At 38.7% G+C, this 27,792-nt stretch overlaps 1 protein-coding gene and 1 long non-coding RNA gene across 2 annotated transcripts in view; both read right to left on the minus strand.

Annotated features, from left to right (window-relative positions):
* The window catches only part of PLCXD3 (phosphatidylinositol specific phospholipase C X domain containing 3), a 74,852-nt gene extending 47,254 nt beyond the window's left edge, over positions 1-27,598 (minus strand). Inside the window, exon 1 of the mRNA XM_072416643.1 lies at positions 27,472-27,598. Within this exon, the coding sequence (XP_072272744.1) occupies positions 27,472-27,574 (103 nt within the window). The 5' untranslated portion in view covers positions 27,575-27,598. The remainder of the gene's footprint in view (positions 1-27,471) is intronic.
* Positions 4,560-4,850, minus strand: LOC140332617 (uncharacterized). Its single transcript, XR_011921202.1, has 2 exons — positions 4,745-4,850; positions 4,560-4,714 (listed from the first exon to the last, which is right to left on the minus strand). It is a non-coding gene; the product is annotated as an uncharacterized lncRNA (long non-coding RNA).
* Positions 27,599-27,792: the final 194 nt, after the last annotated feature.

The following is a 27,792-nucleotide window of genomic DNA, read 5'->3' on the forward strand; positions in this document are numbered from 1 at the left end:
TATTAAGGTCTGTAAGGTGTATGAATGTTAATGATGAAAAAAATACTTATCTACTTCATCTTCCAATGTATTCCAACAGTAAACTCCCCCAACTTTCTTGAGACACATTAAAGTCAGAAGACAAATCCTATATCCCAAGTCTTTTCTTTTTTGTAAAGGTTAAAAAGACTATGGCCCTGATTCATTAAAGTTCTCCAAGGCTTGAGAGAATACACTTTCACCAGTGAAGCTGGGTAATCCAGCAAACCTGCAATGGATTTCCTAAAAGTCAAGCTATTTGTTAGCAAATGTTTTCAATCCTGGACCAGATCCGTTCCAGATTTGCTGGATCGCCCAGCTTCACTGATGAAAGTGTATTCTCTCCAGCCTTGGAGAACTTTAATAAATCAGGGCCTATGTGTCTGTTCCCAACACTATAAAGCAGTCCTAATCCTTGCTATACTCACCTGTCATCATTCTCTTGATGGGTGCCACCATCTTCCTCCTTCTCTTTGGCCAGTTGGGATCTTTGGCCATTACGGTTGGCCAATTCCATTCATTCCTGCAAACATGGAGAAAGCCAGGATTGTCAGGTGTCCTGGAAACCATTGATGAACATGCACAGATCAGTAATTTTCACATTTCCACAGAGCTATGAGGCAGATGGGAATGCTTATCGCAGAAAGGACATCGCCTGTCCCTATTTATAATAAAGACCGGTCTGATCACAAAGTAAAGTTAAGTTCCACTTTCAACTAATCCAAGAATTGAAAAGGATAAATGCTACTAACAATTAGGTTGATACATTGATAGAAGCAAAACAATGGACAGCATAATAGGACAGATGTCATTTCCTCTCATCTCTGATTTCAGCGGGTTTGAGGGTGTATTAGATGTGGCCATATAACACCCAAAGTAGAAAGAACAGTTCATGCCAGGCATTCATTTCCCAGCATTCTGGTTTTATACATGTTTTACAGATGTGCTATGCTTTGGATCATGAGCTGTTCCACGCCTTCTCCATACTTTTATCTTGCCATCATTCTGGTAAAGGTTAATCTTGGTTTCATCTGTCCAAAGAATGTTTTTCCAGAACTGTGCTGGCTTTTTTAGATGTTTTTTATAGCAAAGTCCAATCTAGCCTTTCTCTTCTTGAGGCTTATGAGTGGCTTGCACCTTGCAGTGTACCCTCTGTATTTACTTTCATGCAGTCTTCTCTTTATGGTAGACTTGGATATCGATACGCCTACTTCGTGGAGACTGTTGTTCACTTGGTTGGCTGTTGTGAAGGGGTTTATCTTCACCATGGAAATGATTCTGCCATCATCCACCACTGTTGTCTTCCATAGACGTCCAAGTCTTTAGGCGTTGCTACGTTCACCAGTGCTTTGTTTCTTTCTCATGATCTACCAAACTGTAGATTTTGTATTGTAGCAATTTCACAATTTCACAAATTAATTGTGGTAATGTACAGAACCAAAATTAGAAACAAGTTGTCCCTGTCAAAAAATGTATAGACCTAACTGTATATTATACATTATTCATGTCTATTATATAATATTGATTACTATAAGTACAAATATGCTTCTATTTTTCATACTCTACATAAAGGAACATACACACCCCTGAAGAAGCCAGATGGCGAAAGTGAGATGGGGCTGTGCTCTGTTTAAACTGTTTTAGGAAAAGCTGTGTCCAGCATAATGGTCAAAATACCCCATGACTTTAGGGCAGACCCAAAGTGTGGAAGCCTATGTTATTGCATTTGTTTATGTCGATTGTATCACTCTATTATAAAGATATATTCCCCCCCCCCCCGCCCTCCTAATATCAAAGGACAAATACACATGTAATTGCCATGAAAAAACATGCTTTTCTTTTTTACTTTTTACTTTTTTACTTACTTTTCATGTTCACATTATATAACTACATAAATTTACCATACAGTAAAGTAGGTGCATAGTTGTTCACTTTAGCTTTTTGCTCCTAAAGATAAAGACAAATCGGAAATGCTTTTGTAGGCCTGTAAACATTTTGAAATAGACCTCTACAGATGCTACTCGTAGCCAACTCAACAGATTATGTAAATATAGGCTAATGTGTTTCTAAACGCACAAAATATAAATGACTTTTACCATATATACTCAAATATAAACCAATCCAAATATAAACCTTTGCCTGAAACAAACAGAAAACTAAATTGACAACATGCATCCGTTGCTGCTAATAAAATTAATGTGAATAAACACATCCATCCATTATTTAAAAAACATTTGTTTAAAAGGGGGAAAAATTAAAATTGCATATGCTCAGTTTGTTTATCCCCCCTCCTTTTTACAGGTACAGTATTTTGTACTTTTGATTAAGTATGATGGGTCACTTGCACTTAAATAATCTTTTGGGCATTATTGTTGGTCACAGTGCTATGTCCTATCATGGAAAGTATGTAAATAATTAATAGAGCCTGATTTATGATTATCCAAGACTGGACTGGATTGGATACACTTCATCAGTGAAGCTGGGTGATCCAACAAACCTGGAAAAGATCTGGTCCAGGAATAAAAACATTTGCTAACAAATAGCAAAAGACTTTGTAAGAATCCATTCCAGGTTTGCTGGATCACCCAGCTTCACTGATACAAATGTATCCTCTCCAGCCTTGCAGAGCTTTAATAAATCAGGTCAATAACGTTCAGATGGCAAGAGTTTGTTTTACACTTTACATGAGGACAAAGTACCATCTAGTGGTGTGACCCAATCATAATTTTATTATCTAATATATTTTTTTTATCTAATGGCATGTTCAAGTAAAAAAAATCTTGGTTTATTTTCGAGTATATACTGTGATATTTAAAAGAAATACAAATGTAAATAAGGGGTCCTGAACCCCCAGTCCATGACCCACTAGTGGGACAGGTGGGCTACAGCTCAGGCCGGTGCACCCACCAGTGATGTCAGAAGAAGGACCCTGTGCAGGGGGGGTTGCACCAGCCAGAGCCACGGACCATGTCTCCCAGATACATCGCAGGCTCAGGGCTGTGGGTGGGTTGTGTCTCTGGACAGGTCTGAGCCTGCGATGGGAGAGTGGGTGGGTTCTGGCATCATGGCGTCACCCTGGGAGAAGTTTCTTCCCTTTTGAGTGACACACGGCTCCCCATGCATGCGCGGTTTTTACACCAATAAATCTTGGGTCACTTTTCTTCTTTGTCGCATTCGCCAAGAAATCTCTATAAAAACCTTCGGCCATGGAAACAAAATCAAAGTCTGTCATAAATAGCCGCAACTTCATTCTTCTGGACTCCAGACAGCAAGATCCGGTCAACCACAAACTTGAGCATGGAATCATCTTTCTCAAATAAGTTACGCACCACATTTCTCACACATGCATACAGAAGCACGCTGCCTCCATCTCCGACAAAACACCACAGTCGCTGCCATGTTCGCCAGAACTATTTGCATAGCCTGGGGGAATCGCTTCTCACGCTCGCCGGTGGCGCCTACCCCATTAGCAGCATGGAGGGAACCCCAAGGAACCCTGCAAGGCCGAGGTGGCTGGCACCCTACTCACTAGCACATTCGGCCCAGATACAAGCTTTTATTTATTATTATTAAACAGGATTTATATAGCACCAACAAATTATGCAGCGCTGTACATTAAATAGGGGTTGCAAATGACAGACTATTACAGGCAGTGATACAGGAGGAGAGGACCCTGCACCGAAGAGCTTACAACTGGTCTGAGCCAAAAGGCTGAGAAGCGATGTAACAGTTACATTATAATAAACACAAGGTAAGTACAATATTACAAACAGCACAGGATCTGGCAGATTGTATTTCCAAAAAACAATTTTGAAAGATTATCTACACACATTTGTAGAGGTGAGACATGAAAAGCAACACTTATACTAATGTAATGATGAAATAAAAAGGTTTATTTAATAATGTTACATCACCCCAAGGGGTTACCAGCCAACAACTAAGAGAGATGCTCAGCTATGGGGGATGAATGTCCCTGCCATGTCCGGATTTGAGAACCGGGTGAATATCATTGTAACCTGTCTCTTGCTGATATCTGCATGTTGCTGGGATTTACCGTCTTTGTAGGTGTGGAACACAGGAAGAACATGTACTTGGTGTCTTGGCTGGGATTTGAACCCATGAACTCAATGATCACAGACAGCAGCAAATCATGTGACATTAAAGTGCACGGGGTCAGCCTTCATAAAGGTTTATAATATGGGGAGGGGGGGTCATTTTCTGACCTAAAATACAAAATTGTACTATGCTAGAAAAAAGCAAGCAAGCTCTATGGGGGCTCATTGGACGGTCTGCAGTGGAAGCAATCTACACTCACCTCACATCCTACCTATGTGGCAGGCAATGTAGGCAATTTATGGGGAAGGCCATGCTCACCTACTGGCTGAACCCCTGCCCTAATGAATTTTTTTTTTTTTTTTTTCATGAATTGTCTATTTATTTTGTGTGTGTATATGATGTATGCATCTCCTTGTATGTTGTGTAACACTTCCATAGGGGGATGGGATCGTCACCCCACACCCCATTTTGCCTCAGGTGTCCTGCTGGAGACACACCTGAGGTTTCAGGAGGGAGGCAGGCAAGCCTCTGCAATGGCTTCTCCCTCCAATGGCCGTGTCTGTAATGTACACTTACCTGGGATTGTGTACATTACACCATACGTTGTGTGATGCATGGGGAAGGGCCATATCATTGGCTCCTCCTATGCTACATATATTGGTGTGCATACATCCTATGCTACATATATTGGTGTGCATACATTGTGTGATGCATGGGAAGGGCCATATCATTGGCTCCTCCTATGCTATATATATTGGTATGCATTCATTGTGTGGACTGTACACACGGCAGATTTTCGCCCGATAATTGGCCGATGCCGATTATCGGGCGATAAAAATCTGACGTGTGTACGTAGCTTTAGGTTGCTGCTTTTGGAAAAGGAAGCAATAATTATATTTAATTATTAGTATTAAATGTGTCTTGGTTGTAAAGTCACTTCCTATTAATTTTACAAAATTTCATTTTAACAGAAAGTGCGTCTCTGGTGAACAACATCGGAGACTTGGGTTATGTCATTGTAATTGCAATATATTTTAATGTAACAATTTTAAATGCAATTTCCTATTTCTCACCTGTAGGCATCCTGCTGTATTAATCAGAAATGACAAATGGAAACAATGAGAGGGCAAATCCCAGCACACTTCACTTTTCACGTACAGGAAATCACAATGGGCCTGGTGTATCAACATCTTCTTATTCATAGTTGGAGATATTCCCTATACTCTTCAGTCATATTCAAACCATATTCAAACCTCTAATCTGATTAGTGTCTGACAGAAAGCAACTCTGGTTTGTATAGTGGCATGGTCACTAAATATAATAGTTGAAAAATAAATTCACCTGTAAAAAAAAAAACATATTCCCTGTACAGCCTGCTGATGTTCACTCTTTTTAAGAGCTGTGGTTCCTGGAGAAATCTCAGCTTTCAATAGCGTAGGACTCCTGGACCCCCTGTGGTTTTCCCAGTTGGCGCCGGCACTGCTACTATGGCTAAGTTCAGCCAGGGTATATGCATTCCTGTGTTGCCATCATGGTCTGGCACCTTACCAGCTGCTCATCTGTCCACACGGTTGTGTTGGTTCCTAAAGAGCCAACGTTTGTACATTTTACAACAGGAATCTCGGGTGGTACTGAACCGCTTACTGTCAACTCTCAATCTCTATGTAGTAACCAAACCACAATCTCACCGCCAATCCGGACATAGCCTGTGGCTGGCAGTGACATTGACTTTGGTGGTAGAAACCATGGAGGTTGCATGGTCAGCAGGCTAGGCAATTATAATAGTGTGATCTTTGTTTTCAGCATTTGAATTTACTGAAAATGCCATCTAAACACAATACTACAATACAATACACAATACCCAATGAGCAGAAAAGTTGGAACTTCAGATACTATAGTGGTAAAGCAGCCTATTGGACTGCCAATACACAGCATCACCCCAAAAGAACATACATGACCCTCCTTACAATGCATTGGTATGTTGCATGCTGCTGCCGTCATATGCTGAGTTGCCATTTTAGGTGAAGCTTTACACAGTTGTGGTAATCTTTCAACAAACATATATAATTTGTAATTATCTGCACAAATAGGAAGCCATATTTTCTCATTACATAACTCAATCTCACTTTACAGTGATACATGATTGTTATGCTGTATTGGTCCTTTAAACAATGTAATTCTTAATCTTCTAAGCCTTCTAACTCACTGTAAACAATGCACTCCCGACGTGGCTGATATCTCATCCCAACAGCTGGTAAGTAGGGATCGACTGTAGAAGCGAATCTACCAATCTTTGAGTTAAATACAGTAGCAAAATATGGTAAAGAAAGGATGTTAAAATGTTATTGTCACATACCAAAATACATTGGAACTGTTCAACTCTAACTTGATATATATACTGTAAATGTGCTATATGTTTCTTTTAAGAAAAGAATTTACGGATCAGTTCCGCGTTTCAAGGAATCAGTGATTATTTGCTTCCATCAACAACAACATAGAGGGGTCAAGAAATCTCCAGTTGTTATTACTACTTTTGTTCAGTCATTTGCTGTTTGGCTTTAGGATTCTGGTGTACTGCTGGTTTTTCAGAACAAAAACATCTGTCAGAGTACCCAATAAAGTATTTGGGAATGGTGCCAAGCAGGAGTCCCTAACGGGGACAGCACAGTGGTGAAGATCTTGCTTTGCAGTTCTGAGGTCCTGAGATCGATTTAAACCTTCAACACTCCCAGCATGGACTTCTACGTGCCCTCTACAGTTGTTATATTATTGTTTGCTATTAATCCATTTATGGTTCTATAAATGCCATTCACCAGGCATTCAAAACAGCATGATGTTAGTTAGATGCTTTAGATCAGGGATCCTCAATTAAGTCATCGATGGCCAGGATCCACACACATTTGTAGTAATTATTTACTTTTGACTTGTGTGTGACCTCAAGTGCTGAAGTTCTAGAACTTTAGCTTAAATTAATTGGCCAGTGTGGCCAGTGTAGCTCTAAAAGTCACCTTAAATCTCATGCCAGGTTTTTATTTGTGGTCCTGTTGTATAGTAAATAGTGGTAAAACTTTTTCCTGGAACATAACTTGCAAAAAAAACACTTTTTAGAGGTTAGAATAGGTTTGCAGGGTAATATTGGTAGACATGTCCCTCTGTCCCTGTAACAATAGATCTTTCATTTCTTTTCCAAACGTCAATGGCACAGAGATAAAAAATTACCACAATGGCAACTTGGCAGAAAGTACTCATGCCAAGTTTATCTAAAAAATAAAACAAAGGCAAAAACGGATTTGCTTCAGTGAAGTTTTAACTCTTTAGCTAATGCTCTTAATACTTTCTAATCTTAGCCCAACACAAACCTAACCAAATAAAGCGTTCTGATATGTGCCAAAAGTCTCCAATCTCTACAATCCACAGTCTATGCATGAGATCTTACGCCACCAAACCTCGTTACTGGGTCACCAATGTGGATCACTCACTGTGCCACATATGTGATTTTTGGACTGTTACTGTTTGGACTATAAGAAACATTTATATATTTTTATAGGGTCACCATATTCCCCCTTTTATGTGTCTTTTTAAAGGGGAATAGATTCAGTTCAGATAATCTCTCCTCATAGCTGAGCTCCTCCATTCCTTTTATTAGTTTAGTTGCTGTAAGGAACTTACCCGTCCTGCGAGCCCGCGGTGTCCCTGGGGGTCCCAGCCACAGAGGGAGACGCCAGTGTAGCTGGCAGCATGGCCGAGGCTACTGCTCTGCTCGCAGCTTCTCTCTCTCTGCAGGCGGAGGGATCCGTCCTGGCCAAACTACTGTTCAGCCAGGCGGCATCCCTTGCATCCCTTCAGATGTGGTTACTGAAACTCCTGCTCTCAGCACTCCTTTGCATGTGCAAAGTAGTGCACGTCCTAGGGGTGCTGTGGAAAGAGGTGCGCGTGGTACAATGGGTCCCTCTTGTACCCCCCGAGGGCGTGGCACTCGGCTGCCTCGCCCCGGGGCGGGACATAGTTAGTTTGAATTCCCTGCGGCCGAGTGAGTCGCTTATCAGACGGCGCCAGGTGGCGCAAGGTCATTGGTCACTCTGGCCATTTAGGGAGAGCCTGTCCTGTACACCATTGCCCGCTATAAGCCTCTGTGAACACAGTGTGCTTGGGTGCGTCCTTGTGTTGGTTAAGTTTACCTGCTTTTGTCATCTCCATAGTGACCTGGTCTGAAGTTGACTCTGCTTGAACTCTGCCTGCCCTGACCTCGGATTGTTACTGACCATTCTGCCTGTTGCCAGCCCTGACCTCGGATTGTTCTTGACCTCCCTTTGCCTTACCCATTTGTACTTTGCTTGTTTGGACTTAACCCCTGCTGTGCTTTATGACACTGAAAAAAGCCTGATTGAAGGATATCTGGAGTTGGTTGTGGTTTGTGTGCCCAGGCGCATTACAGTTGCCCCTCTCTGCACTCTCTCCATTTCCACAATGTCCTTTTTGTGAACTGGTGCCCAAAACTGGACTGCATATTCCAAGTGTGTACAATTTTAATTGTTTATAACGAAGTAGATTTTATTATATTTATTCCCGTATCAATAGGTGCTCTTTCACCCCAGAACTTTCTAAGTCTATTTGGGATGTGGCCAGTTTAAAACCCAACAGGTTGGATATTACTGTTTGTTTGATATTCCAGATGTTGTCTGACCAATGCTTTGTAGTGGGCCAGGATTATGTCTCCATCTCTGCAGTCTTTTCCTCTTTTATTACAAGAAAGTACTTTGCTAGTTTTAGATATTGCAGCTTGCCATTTCATGCTATCATTTAGTCTATGATCTACCAGAACCCCCAGATCCTTTTCCATTTTTCATTCCCACAAATGTGTTCTCCCTAGACAGTATAAAGCCTGCATGTTGCGGGACTGGTTGTGCATACATTGTCTTCTATAAATCCTGGAGTTAGGTTGTAGGTAGGTATATTTAGGTATATGTTGTAGCAAAAAAAATTGTACTTTCATGGCAGTGACCTATGGTAAAGATTCTCTGAAAATTGTCAGTGCTTAAATAAAAAGAACAGAAAATTGAATAATGTACCAGTATCAAACACACAATACCCTGTTTGTTTTAATAAATCACTGTCAATTTTATTTCCAACCAGAATATTTTTACCCGCCTTTTCTCTTTCAAAGCAGATAAAGAAAACTAATTATATACAGAACAGCACCGTGACTTCTCATACTCGATTCATTTAACTTTAACGTTATCAGCTGTTCATAGCAAGCAAACCCTGACACAAAGCTGGCTGTCAGCTCCCATTTGCAGGGACAATTCCATGCAATATTATAGGATGGCTAGCATAAAAACATATGTACACTGGTAATATCAAACTACAAAATATAAATCTAGGATATAGTATATAATGTCCTTTTATTTTTATCAAACAATTATTCAGAATCTTCTTTTATAATTACTGATCAACCTGTAAAAGCAGGGAGGACGGTGTCATGAAGAACTCGTGAAGTGCATGTATATATACAGATGTTACGTTTTTTTTTTTCTTTTTTAATTTAAAAGTGAAAGCCTTGCAACTAATCTAAGAAATGCTAATGATGCCCTGCATGATTTTGCCCCAGAAAGAAAATGCTTTGGTATAGCTAGTTGACAATCCCAAATTTTAATTTCTACCTAGAGAAGGTCCAGTCAGTTTTCCACTCGTAGAATCCAAAGGTCCAGAAGAAGTCACATATCCTTAAAGGTTAAGACTTAAGCAATTAAATATTATCCCTATCCAGTGTAGAAAACAGGTTAGAGCCTTTCTGTGGATTATAGGATTCTATTAAATGTTTGCTACTTTATCAGCCTCAATAAAAAATCTCAGTAAAGTGTTCAAGGCCACCGTGGCAAAATGAAATGAAGAGATAATGAAAGCTTTTTAAGAGGTGAAGGATGTCTCGTGTAACAGACCAACGTTAACTCCCAGTGGTGGACAACAGTGGGCTGTATAGACTTGAGGATTTCTGTTGCCTGAGTGCGGGGTTCTTGTGCAATGGCATACTTTGCACCTCCTTATGTCCACCCCTGGTAACCACCCTCAATTTCAGATTTTTTTTTGGTATGAGCGAAACACGTCAATGTTATTTGAGACAAATTTATTGTTTATGTCCAATTTTTTTATGTTTTTAAAATTTTCAAACATGATTTTATGGAATTTCAGAATAAATAAAGTTTACTGGCATTTTATATTTGAGATTTTTCAGTGATTGGATGCCTATTAAGTTTGTTTTTTTGTGGAAACACTCTATCACTTTTGATGCAATAATGATTTAAATAAGACATCATTTTTTTAATGTAGATTTTAATCTTCTATTATTGGTATGTAAAGTTATTGTGCAGTTGCTGGAAAATTCTATGTATTCTAAATATCCTGGAATGAAGACTATAATTCCTGTTGGATAACATACAGCTGCTACAATTCCTTGATGAATAAACTGTACAGAAAATCAGATTGGCATATTAACACGTAATGCTACTGAGTAATGTAATCCCCAGTGATAGCAAAATAAGTATTTAAAATTAATGTTGCCATTTTGGCTACAGGAAAGGTTGAGCGTGATGGAGTGAAACTGTTGCCTTTTGCAATGTAGCAATATCACAATCATTGGAATAAATAACATTGAGTGCTGCAAGACTGTTTCTTTATTGGATGCAGATCAATAAATATAAATACAAGCTGGGCGGTTGTTTATGAAATATTAATGCCTATGATATGAACTATATTGCTTACAATTTATTAGCCAAGTTTAAGGTCAGCTGCTGCCAAATGGCTAAATTTACAATATAAAGGTTTACAGATGAAAGATGCCTTCCACAGTCCTTGGCCTGTTTTTCTCTTTACTTGAGCATTAAGGGGTCTATTTATAAAGCATTAATTCTGATATTCACCAAAACAATTCCCTGGTAGAGAATAATTTACTGTGTTTGGAACACATGGACCTGGAAAGTTCCCTACTAGAGAATATTTTAGTAAATATCAGATTCATTGTTTTATGAATTGACGGTTAAGTGTTGATGTACAAACTTTTTTGGTAGTGCCATATTCGTTCCATTCTGTGAAAATGCCTGTAAAGATAAAGGTGTGATTTTTTTTAATAGGACAATCTTGATTGGAGTTTCTTTGGAACATTATCTTGGATTTATAGCAATAGTTTAAGATTTAGGAATCTGAATGTAGATGAAATCCATAACCTTTTGTTCATGCGCAACCCCCCCTAATGGGTTGGGTACTTTACTAATATAATAGTCTATACTATATAACTACTGTCTTCATGTTTAGATAACTCTGTGACCTATCACAGGTGAACTCAGGTGGCAATTTAAAACCTAACTCCAGACAAAAAACTCCAGAAAAATGTGTTTCTGTATGGACAAGAAGCAAAGAACAGTTAAAATGTATATATGCATTAAATGTATATTTCTGTGTGAAACCCTATTAGCGAAATATTTCATTCCTGTGAAGCTCATTCAGGAAGTTGATGAAAGAACAGAAAACATGGAGAACATTAAAATTACATTTTGAATAATCATTTTCACTAAAAATATGTTTTTGTCTATGCTTCCATTAGAGAAATTATGCCATTACTTGTTCTTCCAAAAGAATACAGTAAAAAGAATAAAAATGCAGGCTCCAACCCTATCCACTCTATCCAAAATTAAAATTTTTGTCTGGAGTTGGGCTTTGAGTTAAAGTACACAGTGTGTTTGCCCCATACGCACATTATATATATATATATATATATATATATATATATATATATATATATATATAAGCATTCTGAGATATGCAAGGCCAAAAGTAGTGGGTTTTTTGGCAGCAACCTTCTCTTTTTTTACCTGGGGAAGAGGTTAAAGGGCCTGTATAAGGCTAATGGTAGAACTGCAGCTTTATAGATCTTTGTTTGGGATGAAATTGGGTGAAATGGGTGTACCAAACATTCCATCCCTTTCCTGGGCAAGAATTTGGAGATGATCCTGCACCAGCTGCTACAAGGTAGCTGCCAATTCAGACTGGTAGATGAAATTGGACCCTAAGGCCAGGTGTGGCTAAAGGAGAGGCCTGGGGCAGAAAGCACCCCTGTAGCAGAGGCAACAACCCAAAGTTTGGGACTGGTAATGCAAGTGCCTGTTTGGGACTTGTAAACATGAAACTTGTATTGTATTTATTGTCCTCTTTCTGCTGAAGAAAAGCAAATCTATCTTTTAATCTGGAAAAAGCTTATTTTGGGTTCATGGTTTTGGAATGTACATTTGTGTCGTCTGACACAATGATCCCGGTTCTGCCCAAAGATCATTATAAATATATAAGTATGTGTGTGTGTGTGTGTGTCTTTACCCAATAGCCCAGACCATGAAATAGACAAGAAAATGAACTGAAAGTACAGTTCCAGCACTTCTATAAAATATTCATAATCTTGGTGACTATAATCAGGAACATATTATCTGAAACCTGTAAATGGTAAAAAGCCCATTAGTAAGAGACCTTGCCTAAAATCCTAGAACACCAGCTGAATATATAATGACTTGCTCTCTGGATAATAGTCGTAACTTTTAGTAGATACGGCAAACAAATAATGATAAACAAGACACAAAATTGCAGACAGATTCTAAAAAAATCAATATGAGCCATTAACATAGAGTGACTATTAGGTACACTTTTAGTCCCTGTTTTTAACAACAGTGTGATACTCAGCGGGTCTCAGAGAAGTCTGCTAGAACTTATATACCAATAGATAAATATTTTTAGCTTTAGGGGGCCTTTGAGTAAATTCATGGAATAGTGAAAATTTCTATTGAAAAAGGTTGCATAAACATCATATGTTTCCCAATAACAAAAAAAATTATTCTGCATGTGTCTGTATTAGCTTTCTCTTTCAGGCTTTTACCCTTTATTTGCATCTGGTAATCCTGCAAATAATACGCTTCCTGTCCCTGGGGGGCTATGCTCACTCACTCTTTGGTTGTGACATAAGCTAGGAACATAGGTCTCCCTCCATTTTATGATGATTTGAAGATTTGTAGTTTACAGAAGGAAGATAGGATGGTATACTTTCACTTCTATTACAGGAAGTGTCAAGGACATTGCTTTGCCAACAAGACTGATATTTTATGTTTTTGCTGAAAATTTTCTATGCCTACCAGTCTAAGGATTGGTGGGCCCCAATAGAATACAATGCAAAAAAAGGTTTGTTCTTAGGTTTACATATACTTTAAAATCTCAAAAATTAAGTTGACTGCATAATGTCTGCCCCCGACCTTCTTTTTGGACATTAATATTTAGTACTTAGCAAAAGTGGCCAACAGAAGGACAGCTGGTGAATCAAACATGGGAACCTGAGAATCAATTATGAATATGGTGGAGAAGACACTAACCTGGCCTGACCCTACAGAACAGCACAAAATGCTGAAAAATGTAATGCTGACTATTGAAAAAATGGTGTCAGAACACAACGCAACAAATGCATTTTTTCCTGCTGCATAAGGGGTTGCTTAGCCTCACATTAGTTAGAGTGCCCATGCTGAGCCCCCTCCACCACTGAAAGCACCTACAATGGACACATGAGCATTAAAACTGGACTGTTGTGCCATGAAAAGAGGAGTCATTCTTTAAGATCATGTAGATAGCCAAGGTGCACTTGGTTTTCACGTGTGACCTAAAGAATCTGCTGCCACCATCTTGGTACCATATACCACAGTGTACCTTTGGAGGTCTTATGGAATTCTTAATCCTTGGGTCAGAGATGTTTTTGTCTGATGAATTGGTTGCCAATGTGACAGCGGGCAAAAGAAAATTCATTGGACAGCAGTAAATCAATGACAAGGATTAGGCATAAAGAAGAGGGACTCCTTTTAGCATAAAGTATGTGGGCAAAGGACACTACACACCACTCCCCCATCCACAAGAAGGCCTTTAGCTATACCACAATGGTTTAGGGACAATTGGAGGAAAAAATGGGGAATAAACAACTACCACTCCCAGTTCTCCACAACTGGACCCCCACCAAGAGGGATACTATGGGCCTGAGTTATTAAAGCTCTTCAAGACTGGAGAGGATTTACCATCATGGGAGAACGTGGGTGATCCAGCAAACTTAGAATAGATCTGGTCCAAAATGTAAACAATTTCCAACTCAAAGCAAAGTTTAAAACCAAGTTCTCTTGTGAAAGTCAATCCTCTACAGTCTTGGACAGCTTTAATCTATCAGACCTATAGGGTCCCTCTTAGTGGGGATCCAGTTGTTCTCACCTAGGTTCTCACAAGCTAGCCTATCTTCTCCAGTCTTGGAAAATTTTAATAAATTGGGCCCTATATTTTAAACATCTTCAAACATCCACTTTTTTTACACACTCAAACCTTCACCTGCAAATCAGGCTGTCGCAATATTCCAAGTGACCTAGCCGGATAATCAGAATTCCTTGAAAGAAGCTTGGCTATAAGCTCTTCAGATGCTCATCAGCTTACAAATGCCACTTCCATGCTCAGTACTATAGCACAAACCCTGATAACCCCTCCCAATTAAGCTGGTCTCCAACCATCAGGTAGGAAAAACACCTGATCCAAACCCACTATATGGCCCGTTGGTGATTTTTTTTCTTTTTTCGTTGCTTAGAGCTATTCTCTTGTGTGTACTGTTCCAAGCAGCTATAAAGTATACATCCAATGAATGCAAGAAGCACCCAATCTATATGAGGAACACGTGAGCACAGCACAATTTTTAGATGCACTATTCTTAGCCTAAAATGAAATCCAAACATTGCATCTTAAATGTGTTGTATTTGTTTATTTCAAGATGAATTATTTATTGTCTTAGTTATGGATATAATCCTTGCAGAGTTGGTAATGAGAGAAAAAGCCATTCCAAATGCAAATTTTGAGATAATAAATATACTAATGAATAAAAATAAGCATAACAATGGTTTTTAATGAAAATGGAATTGTTATTGCAGCCATCACAAAACATCCGCCTCCCGCCGAGACGATATTAATCTATGCAAACAAAATAGCAATGAATAGAAATGGGAGTTTATATTTTTTATCCAAGAAATGTCTTCTCTATTTAAAAAAAAAAAAAGTTTGCACAGGGCCATTGCCCTTCGTATGTAAATGTAAAGTGTTGCATGCTCCCGCTGGGGCACTGTTGGCACAGCTGTTTCAGTACAATACAGCTGTGTCTAAGGAACTGAAAGCTTGATCCTTATGTATATACAAAAAGCTCCACATTTTTCAGTGTTTATACTTTCACTTTGTCTTATGTATATATTGTATGGTACATTTAGCTGGCAGGACAACTAATAATAATCATTTTTTATCATTATCAACAAGTTTAAATAATTTTACTCTATCCATCCTTACAAGTATAACAAGGATGCACATAGACCAATATTAAAGCTAATCTGAATGTGAAATTAAAAAAGCATTCTACTACCAGTTCTTAGATGTGGAGCTGCATTCTTTTTATGTTTTTAGGCCTTTTTTTATTTATTTGATGAATAGCATTGTCACCCTAGGAGAGGACTGCAGAACACATCTTCTTGTCCTTCTCTCCATAGAATGGGGTGTGGGGTGTTTTGTAGTCACAGCAATATCTGGGATAAGAGTGTTAGTTATGAAGCTCACATGATTTGTGGTGGATCAGGTATTTTTTGCACATATCAAAAAGCAAATAGCATTTTCAGAATTAAGCTACAGTGGATGCCCCGAAATGTGTTTGCTACAAGAAAAGACAGACAGCATATTCAAAAATGGTAACTTTTGGATATCCAGTTCAAAGGGGGTTGGATACATCGACAGACAAACTAGGTCCATGTATGTACATTATCCTCCCATATGCAATGAGATATGAAGAGCATGCTTGCTGATTATGGCACACAGTTAGATTTTTTTTGGTGCTCTGCGGTGATTAAAGAACCTATTTGGGTTCTGCAGTGAACCTATTAAAGTTGCATCCCCAAAGTTGCCTTTTTCAACAATGACTCTCCTGAAACCATCACAAACTGTTCTGGCCATTAGACAGCCAGTGATGATTCTGCATGTGTGCTGGAGTTACATGTTCCTGGCATCTAGGTTTATTCTCAGCAATGCCACAAATAGAGTTAGGCTCCACATTGCATGTCACATGTACAGTGGAGTGCAAGCAAAACACTCCTGGTGACTTTTTATTTTTTGAAGTTAGTTCTGCCTTCAAGCCTCCAAATGGACACAAAAAGACTAGCAGCTACTTAGCCAACTTAGATAGTTTGGTTTGAGTATTTTTGCTACAATCTTAGCCCTTGTAATCAAATATTAATAACTAATGATTTTCATTCTGAAAAAGCAAAATGAGAAAGCTGAAAATGGCCACGGCTAGCAGTCTGATATCACTCAAGTCTTTAATCCAGCCCTTAAACAGACACTTTGGGTCTGATTTATGAAAGCTCTTCAAGGCTGGAGAGAATACACTTTCACCAGTGAAGCTGAGTGATCCAGCAAACGTGGAATGGATTTCTTTAAAGTCATTTGCTATTTGCTAGCAAATGTTTTGAAACCTGGACCAGATCCATACCAGGTTTGCTGGACTACCCAGCTTCACTGATGAAAGTGTATTCTCTCCAGCCTTGGAGAGCTTTCATAAATCAGGCCCATTCTCTCTACATACACTCCATTGATGATTACATGGTATTTCCCAGGTAGGATCATGTCTTTATGCATGTTGAAAAAATAAGCATTTTCCATCAGTAGCCCATGTGGCCAGATGAAACTCCCGAAACAAAATTTAGGGACAGGGATAGGATGTTGTCCCCTAATAGCATTATGTACTGTATGTAATATTTTACTGAAAGCTGCTGATTTAACACTGACAACTACTTGAAAACTTTCATTAACATTACAAAGAACTGCTTCAGAAAATCAGCCACTGCTGCAAGCTGCAAACTATGTCTAGCCCTAGGAAGGATTCACAGGGGTGGCTGGGTGGCACTTAACCACTATCAATCAAACTTCTTGGATTTTGTAGTGGTGGCAGACCGACAATTGACAGGTTGCCAGCCACTTGGGAAACTCCACTTTACCTGCCAGTCAGCTGCCAACGGGAACAAGTGTGGAAATGATGCCTAACAATTACATATCCTTTGGCAGGTAGCAAGTCTGTTTTATAACTTGCATTTACTGCAGCTGTTTTGTGTGGAGTTTTGCCTTCCTTCTTTCTCTGGACAATGAAAATGAATTAACAGTTTCTGAAACGTCCAAGCAAAACAGCCTTGGGCTATAAGGCTGGGTGATTTTCCCCTTGGCATTCTATGTAACATTTGCAAGGTGATACATGCTATCAATCAGCACTGGGGCAATCTGTAACTCATCCATAATCTTCTTAAACATAGGAATATATAATGTTTACCCAATCAAGCATGGGAATGACAAGTGATGCATGTAGATTTGTCTTCTGGTATTTTTGTAAATGTCAGTGAATTTAGGAGTTATAGAAAAAAATAATATAATATATATAATAAACTGCTGCTATAATCATATATAAGACTGTTGATTTCACATGTTTTCACAGAATTAGTTGGATATTCCTAATGTTGTAGTGCCCAAGATTGGCTTCCAATTGACCCAAACAGACTTTCTTTCTCTCTTTTACCCTAAAGTTCTGATACACAGTGGATAAATATCTAACAACAAGTCATAGGATGCATTTATTTGTCAATTCATCCATGTTTCAATCTATTTTTCATTTGTTTTGGTTTGTTTCTCCACCAAATCTATTGTTCCCCACTTTCGGCATTTTCTTTCACCTGCAGTGACATTTTCACTCTTTTAGATCTTAGACTTTATAAATGTGAATAGGAACTGCTTGAAATTGCTTAAAAATGTGATGTGATAGGTCAGCGAGTGTTTCCAACTCCTAACAATAAAAGGTTCTCTGCAATCTGCTTTGCCGAATTTTGCTGGGATGTGACAGGGGTGAATTATTCTTCTACATGCTGAAAGGTGACCCTCTTATCCCCGACTGTCTTTCCTGGCAGAGAAGATTCGCATTATTACATTACTCAGCGGGCCCAATGGTGCCGCAGATTTCTTATCTCTTGCAATGCCCTTGAAGGAGTGGCATCATGAGTTCCAGCATTGGTTGACACCAACCCTAGTGACTCCCCTGACTGAGATACATTTATTTTATATTAACTTAGGCTATATTCAGACCTGTGTAGTGAACAATGATTCTTGTACAGATTTTGGCTGCCTGCACCACCGCACTGCTACTTAAAGCACCAGAATTTGCAAATTTGAAAGCAGTGAGCATTATTGAACCACTTACTGATGCCCCTCTTCGTTCTTCATGGGATGCTGCAGGTGCAATGTTACATTAGGTGTCTCACCCGAGAAAGTGGTCCAGGGGTATGAAGAAGCCGTAACTGCACCACAACCTCACCTCTATTCTGAACATATCCCTATAGTCCTATTCTGACACATGCAGATGTCAGGAAAAAGTAAATATTTAAAAATCATTATTTCATTAAATGTAATCTCCAGTGATTGCAGAAAAAAAGAGAATTCAGCATCTTATTTCGCAGACGCAAAAATGAACAGCTGCACCTTCCAGCTGCTTGCAATAATTTTAGGGCACAGCGCTTATCAAGCTTATTATCATATATTTAATAAACAGCAATTATCCTTCCACTGTTATAGAAGAACTGATTATGTCTCTTATCAGTCTCAGTTGTATCTTATCAAACACATCTGCTGCCACCAAAATACCAAGAAATAGATAAAATTAGAATTACACAGAATCAGCAAGTGGTGGAACAATACCTTTTAAAGTATATCTATAACCAAGAACAGATAAAAATATATTGCAGCCATCGCAGGTCTGAGTGGTTGGGTTCTGGAATCATGACGTCACTATCGGGGAAGTTTCTTTCCCTTTGAGGGACATATGGCTCCCTGAGCAAGCGCGGTCCGGAGCTGGTAAACTTGGTGGTCCATGGGTCAGAAAAGGTTTGCGACCACTGATTTAGAGATGTGGTTGCATTAATTTCCTTTTTCTCAGGCTAAGTATGTGCTATCTTTTCAGTTTTCGATTAGCCTTGTGGAGTGAACTGAAATATCAATGTGATCAGTCTTCCCAGCTATGTTTTGTATACTACAATACAAAATGTCCCCCCAGATGTAATGGAGATGATGAATAAAGGGGAAGTATTAATGGTCTAAATCAGGATAGAAGCCTAGGGTGACAACACTTCTCTTAGATACTAGTAATTGAGTGTTGTCACTCAAAGAATGGAATTGCATTTACAGATGAGAATTAAAGAAAAAAATGACTACAGGTATTTCATCTAAAGACTGACTGGTAAGCTGAAATATGTTAAATTGTTGTTTGTTTGTTTGGGTTTAGGTATGTAAGTTTATTTTTATTCTAAAATTGCAAATCACAGAAAATGTGTTACGAGAAAACTCAACAAGCTGCCATTTTTGATCTCCAGGAAAATGCTAGTTGCCTGTCTGTGTCTAATATTATTAGTAGAGCCCATATTTCAGTACCTTGGTGGTAAGAACATCCATAGGCTTTAGTTCTAGGTCTTTACCTAGAATTGGGTGGGAATTGAGTTGAGAACTAAGATGGGGAGACCCCGAGGAGCCTCCTAGCAATACAAAAAGCCTACTTGTATCTCAGTCCTATTGATGCCTATAAATTATGACGCTACAATCACTAACATTGGATTTTTTATGAGAACATGGACACATCATGGCCATCAAAATTTGAGTTTCACAATACTTTGGGATACTGAACAGATAACCTAAACTTCATCTTGCCATTAAATACGCAAAGAGAATCTGCAAGCCTTGTTATCAAGTAAAAACTGAACATTCTTTGTAAACAAAAATAGCTTGATTTACCTTTGCTAACTAGAAAACAATTTTCTTTTGAATCAACTTTAAATGGGCTTCCAAAGCATCTCAGGACACAATAAGCCACCTCCCACCCTATTTTGGGGGGAACACAGATGTGAAGCCAGTCTAAATGTTACATCAGTCAGCACAAGATGGTTATACACAATTGCATCAAACAATTTAGTTGACCATCCATATTATGCAAAAGATGCTAGCAGATGGGATCACAATATTGTATTTGTAAAAAAACAATCACATCAGTCAAGAATGTGAAAGTAATGTGAAACAAGAGCTTCACGTTACTGGTGATCCACTTGTGTATACAAGCACAGCCAAAGCACTGAACGATGGAAGGACTTACTACTGGAAGGAATGGGGATTAATCTAGACTGAAATCAAAACCAAATTCTCATTGCTGTGGATGAAGTTTTACCATAACCAGCAAGAATGGAAAACATACAACATCCTATTTATCTAGGCCTATTCTTGCCGGTGCCGCAAAGAAGACCAAGTTCTACACTGCATGAGCAATGCAGGCAATGCAAATGACCAAAAAGTCAGTGAAGGCTTTTTTTTTGACAAAAACTTTTACTCCCTGGCAAACTTTTTAATTTCACCCTAAAAACTTCTCACAACCTTCTACACACAGTAGACAGTAGCAGTTAGTAGATAGTTGGGTTTGAGTATTTTTGGTACACTTTTATCTCTTGTAGGTAAAGATTAATGGCTTATCATTTACAGGGCCATCATTCCATCAGAAAGTCACCATAGTTAGCAGTCTTATCATGTATGCTGTATCATGCAAGTCTATAATGCAGGGCATGGTTTGTAATGAAGGAACATCATCATGTAGGATGCACCCCAGCTGGGGTAAGATAACCGGCAGGCCACTTGGTACTCTTCGTACACCCCTAAACTGGAATGTCTTTTGTCCTTGTCCACTATCTGCCCCAATATTTAAACTGCCTTGGCACACATGAACTTTGTTGAGCAAGAGATTGATGTTATATGAGCTGTTATAAAACCAATGACACCAGACTGCCTGTCAGCAATCTAGGCTTCTGTCTGTGTTGCATTTTCACAAATCTAACTTAGCTTTAGTCTGTACAAATTATATAATAATATACAATGTATTATACAAAACAATCAAAAGATATCAGTGTTCAAATCTCCCAGTATTATTTTTTTACTTGGCATTGCATTTCTTTATGCTTAAAAGACTATTAAAACACTTCCATTTGCTCATTCCATTTGGCATATCCTTTCTTAGATTCTACTTGTTGGAAATATAATCTTGACTTGAATGGTTTCATTGATATCTATGCCAGATTCTGATTCTTACAGGCAGAGATCCAGATACAGATATCCAGTGTTCCTTGGGAACAAATGTGTCTGGTTTGTTCAAAGCCTAGATGACATAAGACAGCAATTTAGGTTTTACAGTCACAAGACGGTCATGTAGATAAAAATCACCTAATGAATGTCTGCCAAGAAACCATTTAGGCCAATGTTAACCAGGGTACAGTATGCTAGGCATTCATAAACTTCTAAAAGCAATATTACAGAATTTTTAACTTTTTGAAAAACTTAAGTGAGAATGCAAAAAATGATCATATATGACTGTAAAAGGATGGGGTTTTTATTGCAGAAGAACAAGGCGATCCACAGCTCAGTGTAAGTTGCTGGGACATGCTGGGTTTCCGGGCATCCCCTAAATGCTAGGTATAAATGAACTCCCGAGTGCATGCATGGAAGTTTTAGTTTACCAGGTGGCCAATTCAGTTGGGATGGCCAGTCAAAAGGCCCAACACTAGTAAGGATATCAGGTGAAGGTGACAGCGCCTCCAACTGAACGGGAACAGGTGAGTGCAAATAAACTGCCATGCCAGGGAAGGCAGATGGGACATTGCCTTTCCATCCTGCAAAAAAGAACCTGCCTGTTCAGATATTAATTTTGGAAGGTTTAGTTCCCCTTTAGGGGTCCTTCCATTGCAGGGGGAGGTCTCTCAGTGCTAAGCCACCACCCCCAGCATCCTATAAACATTTGCACATTCAAAGGGTCATGCTAAAACTATTTTATAGCTTGTGTAATGAAATATCTAATAAGATATCCCAGTGTTAGGTAATTTAGTAGGACCAGTATAATTAATAACCAAGCTACCAAGTCTAGACATAACAACAAGTCTGGACCCTTTGTAGGATTGCCTGAAAACAATAAATCTGAGTTCTAGACCTTCCTTTAAACTAGAAACTAACACCCAGAAGGACCATTGACTGTAATCGATTCCCTTCAAACTGCAAGTTAATGGGAAGGACAGGAATCAATTACGATCTACAGGGCTGCGAGGTGCATTCATTGAGTTCAGAGGGAGCCTATGGGGATAAAGTAGGGTCATGTGCTAAGATAGTCTATTTCTATGAAAACTTGAATGCTAAGTTTTCTTAACAACATGAAGTAACTTTTGCATAGCAAGGTGGGTAGTTTTTTACTACCCACCTTGCTATGCAAAATCACCTTTACTACCTTAAAGATGATTCATAGTGAAGTAGTGAAGATGAAGTATGACTACAGTTATTTTATATATATATATATATATATATATATATATATATATATATATATATATTTAAATATATATGCTGGTTGGTTTCTCTGGAATATAAAAGTATCAAAAGAGTTGGCAGACATATTGGACCACAATAAGATGCCAGTCAAAAAAAGGAAGACCAAGAATTAAATTCACCTAAACAACTCTTATTTGGCATGATTGTTTTTTTAAGATCTCACTCTTGACAGCTTCTTGACATGTTGCCCAATAGTGATATGAACACTTAGTGTCTGATTTATTACAGTAAGAAGAAGATAGACTATCATGGGTGAACCTTTGTGATCCAGCAAAACAGGAATATATTTCTTTAAAAAAAATTGCATTAGTTGGCAAATATTTTTAAACCTGGACCAGATCCATTTCAGGTTTGTTGGGTCACCCATGATAGTCTATCATCTCTAGTCTCGGAAACGCTTTACCTAAACCAGCCTTTTAATATCAAGGTATTTCAAAGCAAACAAAAAAAAATCAACACACCTTTGGAATACATGCACATTTCACCAAGTTTTATCCCTACAAACAGATATGCTCCTTCCTTTGCTCTTTGACATGACAACACAGTCCTGGATTCCTAAGTACATGGTGTCAGCCTTGCCTACTTAATTTCTGATTACAAAGACCACTCCTATGCCTCCTCCCCTCCTTATCTCCATTACCCTTCCTTGTACACAAGGGGAGAGCACAGAATCTTATCAGCTTACAAGATTTGGGCAAAATCAACAGATGTTGATTGATAAATAATACAGATGAAAAAGGAGCAAATATTAAAGTTCATTTTTATGGTTTATCTACATTGAAAAATACGTACCTTTGAGGATACCTAAAGAGCCGTCTTATAATAGTAGAATTATCTAAACCATGTGATTTTACTAAGAGATCTAAAAAATATCAGTGGCTCGTTGTCCAACACGTATACCTAAACATGCCAAAACCCAGGCTGTAGGACTGTCATGCCCAAATGTTGAAAGTCCTTTCCAGCCATCTAACAAAGAGTAGGAGCTGTCCAGCAGTCATATAAAGATGTCAAACATGTTCTTTCCAACTGTCATTTAAAGATGTCAAACATGCTCCATCCATCTGTCACACAGAGATGTTAAGCATGAGTCATCTGTTACTCATAATAGGATGGATAATGCGCCGTATATTATGTGCCATTCAACTGCGATACATTTGGCCTGATTTTTTTTTAAAGCTCTCCAAGACTGAAGAAGATAGACTATCATAGGTAAACATAAGCTGATCCAACAAACCTGCATTTACTATTAGCTAGCAAATGTTTTCAGCCCTGAACCAGATCCATTACACCCAGGTTCTTTCATGAGCATCTATCTTCTCCAGTCAGGGAGATATTTAATAAATCAGACCCAGTGATGTACGTTATGCAATGCCCATACCAAGATTTCTGACATGACCTGTCCGGTAATTGTAAAATGTGTTCAATAGCGTCCAAAACTGTGTTTGTCCTGCCTTAGCCACACATATAGGCTTGTGCATCTCCCTATGTGATTAACCTCTATGTGTTATGCTGCTATTCATTTTGAATGGTATTCCATACACCCACTAGGGCAGCCTTTCTCAAACTTTTTGCCCCCTAAGAACCTTTGAAATGAAGTTCAAGTATCAGGAAGCCTCTGAAAAAATAAGTTCATTGAGGGTCAATGGGAAGAATACACTCATTATCACATTGATCAGAGAAGAATTGCCTTTATAGTGTTAGTCAAAATTCCCCCCTTTCAGACATCTAAAAGGATCACTGTGTCAGGCTATGGACATAAGATCCCTGAGAACCCTGGTTGAGAATGGCTGCACCAGGGCAACACACCTATGTACAGTGTGCCACAACATGCAATAATGTAAAACCAAGCTTTGAGTTACACCGCATTAAAAAACAAGTTGTAATATGCATTATATTAATACACCACAAGGGTATGTATAGGTGTGATTTCATTTTCAGCTATTTAGGTAGGTGCCCTGACTACACAGGTTCTGGTAAATCAGAATAATTATGCAGAGTTGGATTGCATTGTGTGTAGCCAGTTCCTGAAAGACCCAACACTTGAATGAGCCCTCTACTTCCGAATCAACCCCCAAAGGTCCCCTATGTTGTATGGTATGGCCTAATATTTTTTTAATGTCTTCTAAATGTCATATCATAGCTCTTCCTTTTCTAGACCTCACCTCTGAACAAAGACATTCTCAGCTCATTGAGTGAACATGACTGGGATCATGACAATTAAACCACTCTCCACTTTTATACATTATGGGCGATGAGTTATTACCCAGCAAACCTGGAATGGAGGAATGATTTCCTAAAATCATTTCATCCAATGGTTTCTATTCTTGAACAAATACAATCAAGGTTTGCTGGATCACTCAGGTTCTACTATATTGGTATATCTTCTCCAGACTGAGGATCTTTAATAAATCTCGCCCTATCTATGAAGGATGCTGGGTTTCTATTCTTGACCAAATCCAATCAAGGTTTGCTGAATCACCCAGGTTCTACCATGATGGTCTATCTTCTCCAGTCTTGGGAGATTTCATTATTCAGGCCTTATGAATAAAGGTTGCTGGGGAGGTGCCTCTTTAAAAGAGCAGGCTATGGCTCCCATTCATTCATAGTATATCCTCAGTCTCACAGGTTGAATAACATTGGCCATAATCCGATAACCCCGATAAAAGAAGCACTGTTGGAGGACTGCATTGGATTGAAGCTGCGTATTGCAGTTTTATAGCCTGTCTAGCTTGACCCAGATCCCATTTTGTCCTGTGTTATGCCTATAACAAAACAAAAAGGTATGACTGCAAAAAAAAGGTAATGAAGTAAGGAAAGGTGAATTTATGGTGCTGAGAGGGTGTGGTAACAAATTACCATGCATGGCCACAAGACAGTTTTGCTTTAGTAATCTAAGGGTAGCCTGGAGGAAAAAAAAATATGTGGGCTGCCAATTACTGTTTTTTTTAATGTGGGTTTAAAAAGATGCAATAATTTAATGTCTGCATTAAGACATTATCAGTAATCCTGCCCCAAGCACTGCCCCTTTAAATACCAAGTGTGCAATGGCAGCTTCCATGTTCTGTCCATAGCTTCACTTTAAGGAGCCAGCTCCTGGTTTCATCTCCCCACAAGCAGCAAGAGTTAAATTCTGTGGTTTAAGAGGGTCAATGGAACCTGGGCAAAAATGTCTCCATACCTGAAATCACAAGACAACTCAACCTGTCTGCATCTTCCCAATATTGAAATACCAATTAAATATTTGGATCAATAATATATCCATCAATTTATTACCAATCCATTGCTTAAAACTGGTTATTGTCCTAAAAGAATACTAGCTAACCCCAAAGTGTTGTCTGCTAACCATCAGTTTCCAACAAATTAGTCAGCAATTCACTGCCTACTGTGCAAGTCATTGGAAGGGTTACTGAGAGTGCAATTCTGCTCCAGGCAATGGATTCACATTTAATTAATTCTGCAGCCATACATCGTCGATCCGGCTTCACAAAAAGACTTTCACTAGAGTGCTCTTAAACCCAAGGCTTATGTGCTGTGTACAGTCTATTTTTATATAATGCACGATGTGTTCCTTTTTTTTAAACCAATACTATTTAAAATCAATGCCCTATGCTGGGGCAAATCTGATGTCTATTTACTGATCTGATGGCTGACCTGGTGCACAAAACCAAAGGCTTTAATTTTTTTTATTATTATCATTATTTGCTAGGTATCTTTTCTTGAACAGCTCAGTGCTGTATGAAACTTCAATTTACCAGGAGACTCAAGGAGAATATTAATGATTTAGGGACAGTCTGAATGGGAAGCAAAAATCATTACTAGTGTCAAAGGATAGGTTTTAGAATATAATATAAAATGGAAATGATGTATTTTCTTTTCATAATGGGTAAATCTAACACCATGTATACATTTTACCTTGCTATATTTACATCCTTTACATTTGATCTGCAAGGGCACTTTGACAGGAAGGTCAAAATGACTATTACTACAAATCTTAACTTTGATCTAAAAAAAGGTTGCTTGCAATTTACCAAACACAGTTATCGATTTCTACCTAGCTGTTCACATCCGTTAAAACTGTTAGGCTGATAAATATATAAAGTATAACATAATGATGAATGGCTATTCATTGCTGTGTGATTTTTTGATATTTAAAGCTTGGTGCCTATAGCCAATACCTGCAGATCTTTCCCTACTCTAGATTTTAGAAACCACTGAGCCTCTTGCAAATCCTATTTAAATCCCCAAAGCTACATTTCTACCACAAGTTTTTTTTTTTTTTTACAAAATGCTGCAAAGCTAATGCAACCGCATTCCCAGTTATAGGATTAAAGATACATTTTGGATTAGTTGTCATTGGTACATTTGCACCACCGGCTCTGATTTTTCAATATTAGGCAAATTAACCCCACGCTAACAAGCATCAATCTGAATATTTAATACCTGATCAACATTGCTCTTATGGTTACATCATCCTGCACATGCTTTATATTAACCAAATAAGTCACCCATGAACCATCTAGTGTTAATCCAGATGTGCAAGTGCTATAAGGACCCTTAATGAGAAGGCAATGTTCAATTTTACATGAAGGCTATGAGAACAGATACAATCCCACATGTAACTGCTGATAATGTATCCAAGTATCTCAGCATAGATCAGAGTGAATACTATAGCCACGTGTCTTATATTTCGAATAGACAGTGCTGGTATAGTACCCTATTGGGGAGACTGGAAGTAATAAAACATGATAGACTATATGAAGTCAAATGATATATACCAACCCAAACAAAACCTTTAAAGTGCATTGCACATATGCATCACCCCTCTGTATTTTAAGAGTCTAAATAAAAGTTACAGGTGCGAAGCGGAAAAGGTCATACCTGGGATAGCTAAACTGGTGAGAGGGACTTTGTGAATCCTTTGTGGAAGATTTGCCATCCAGTCTGCAAACTGGAGATCACTCTTCCCTTGAGATGCAGCCATTGTGCTTGCCTGCTGCCTGCCTTGCTCCTATGCTTGCAGTGTGGGCTCTGGTGCTGATGGAGAGAGTACATGAATGTACACCACACCCACAGGATGGCGCAGACACATGCTAATTCCCCATCATTAGTCAGGAGCTTTCATTCCCTCAATGGAGCTGGCTGCTCTGTAGCTGGAAAGAGATGCTGTGTCTTTGCAAGCATACAATGCTGCCAGCAATA

This window comes from Pyxicephalus adspersus, chromosome 6, assembly GCF_032062135.1.
Source record: "Pyxicephalus adspersus chromosome 6, UCB_Pads_2.0, whole genome shotgun sequence".
NCBI classification, from domain to species: Eukaryota; Metazoa; Chordata; class Amphibia; order Anura; family Pyxicephalidae; genus Pyxicephalus; species Pyxicephalus adspersus.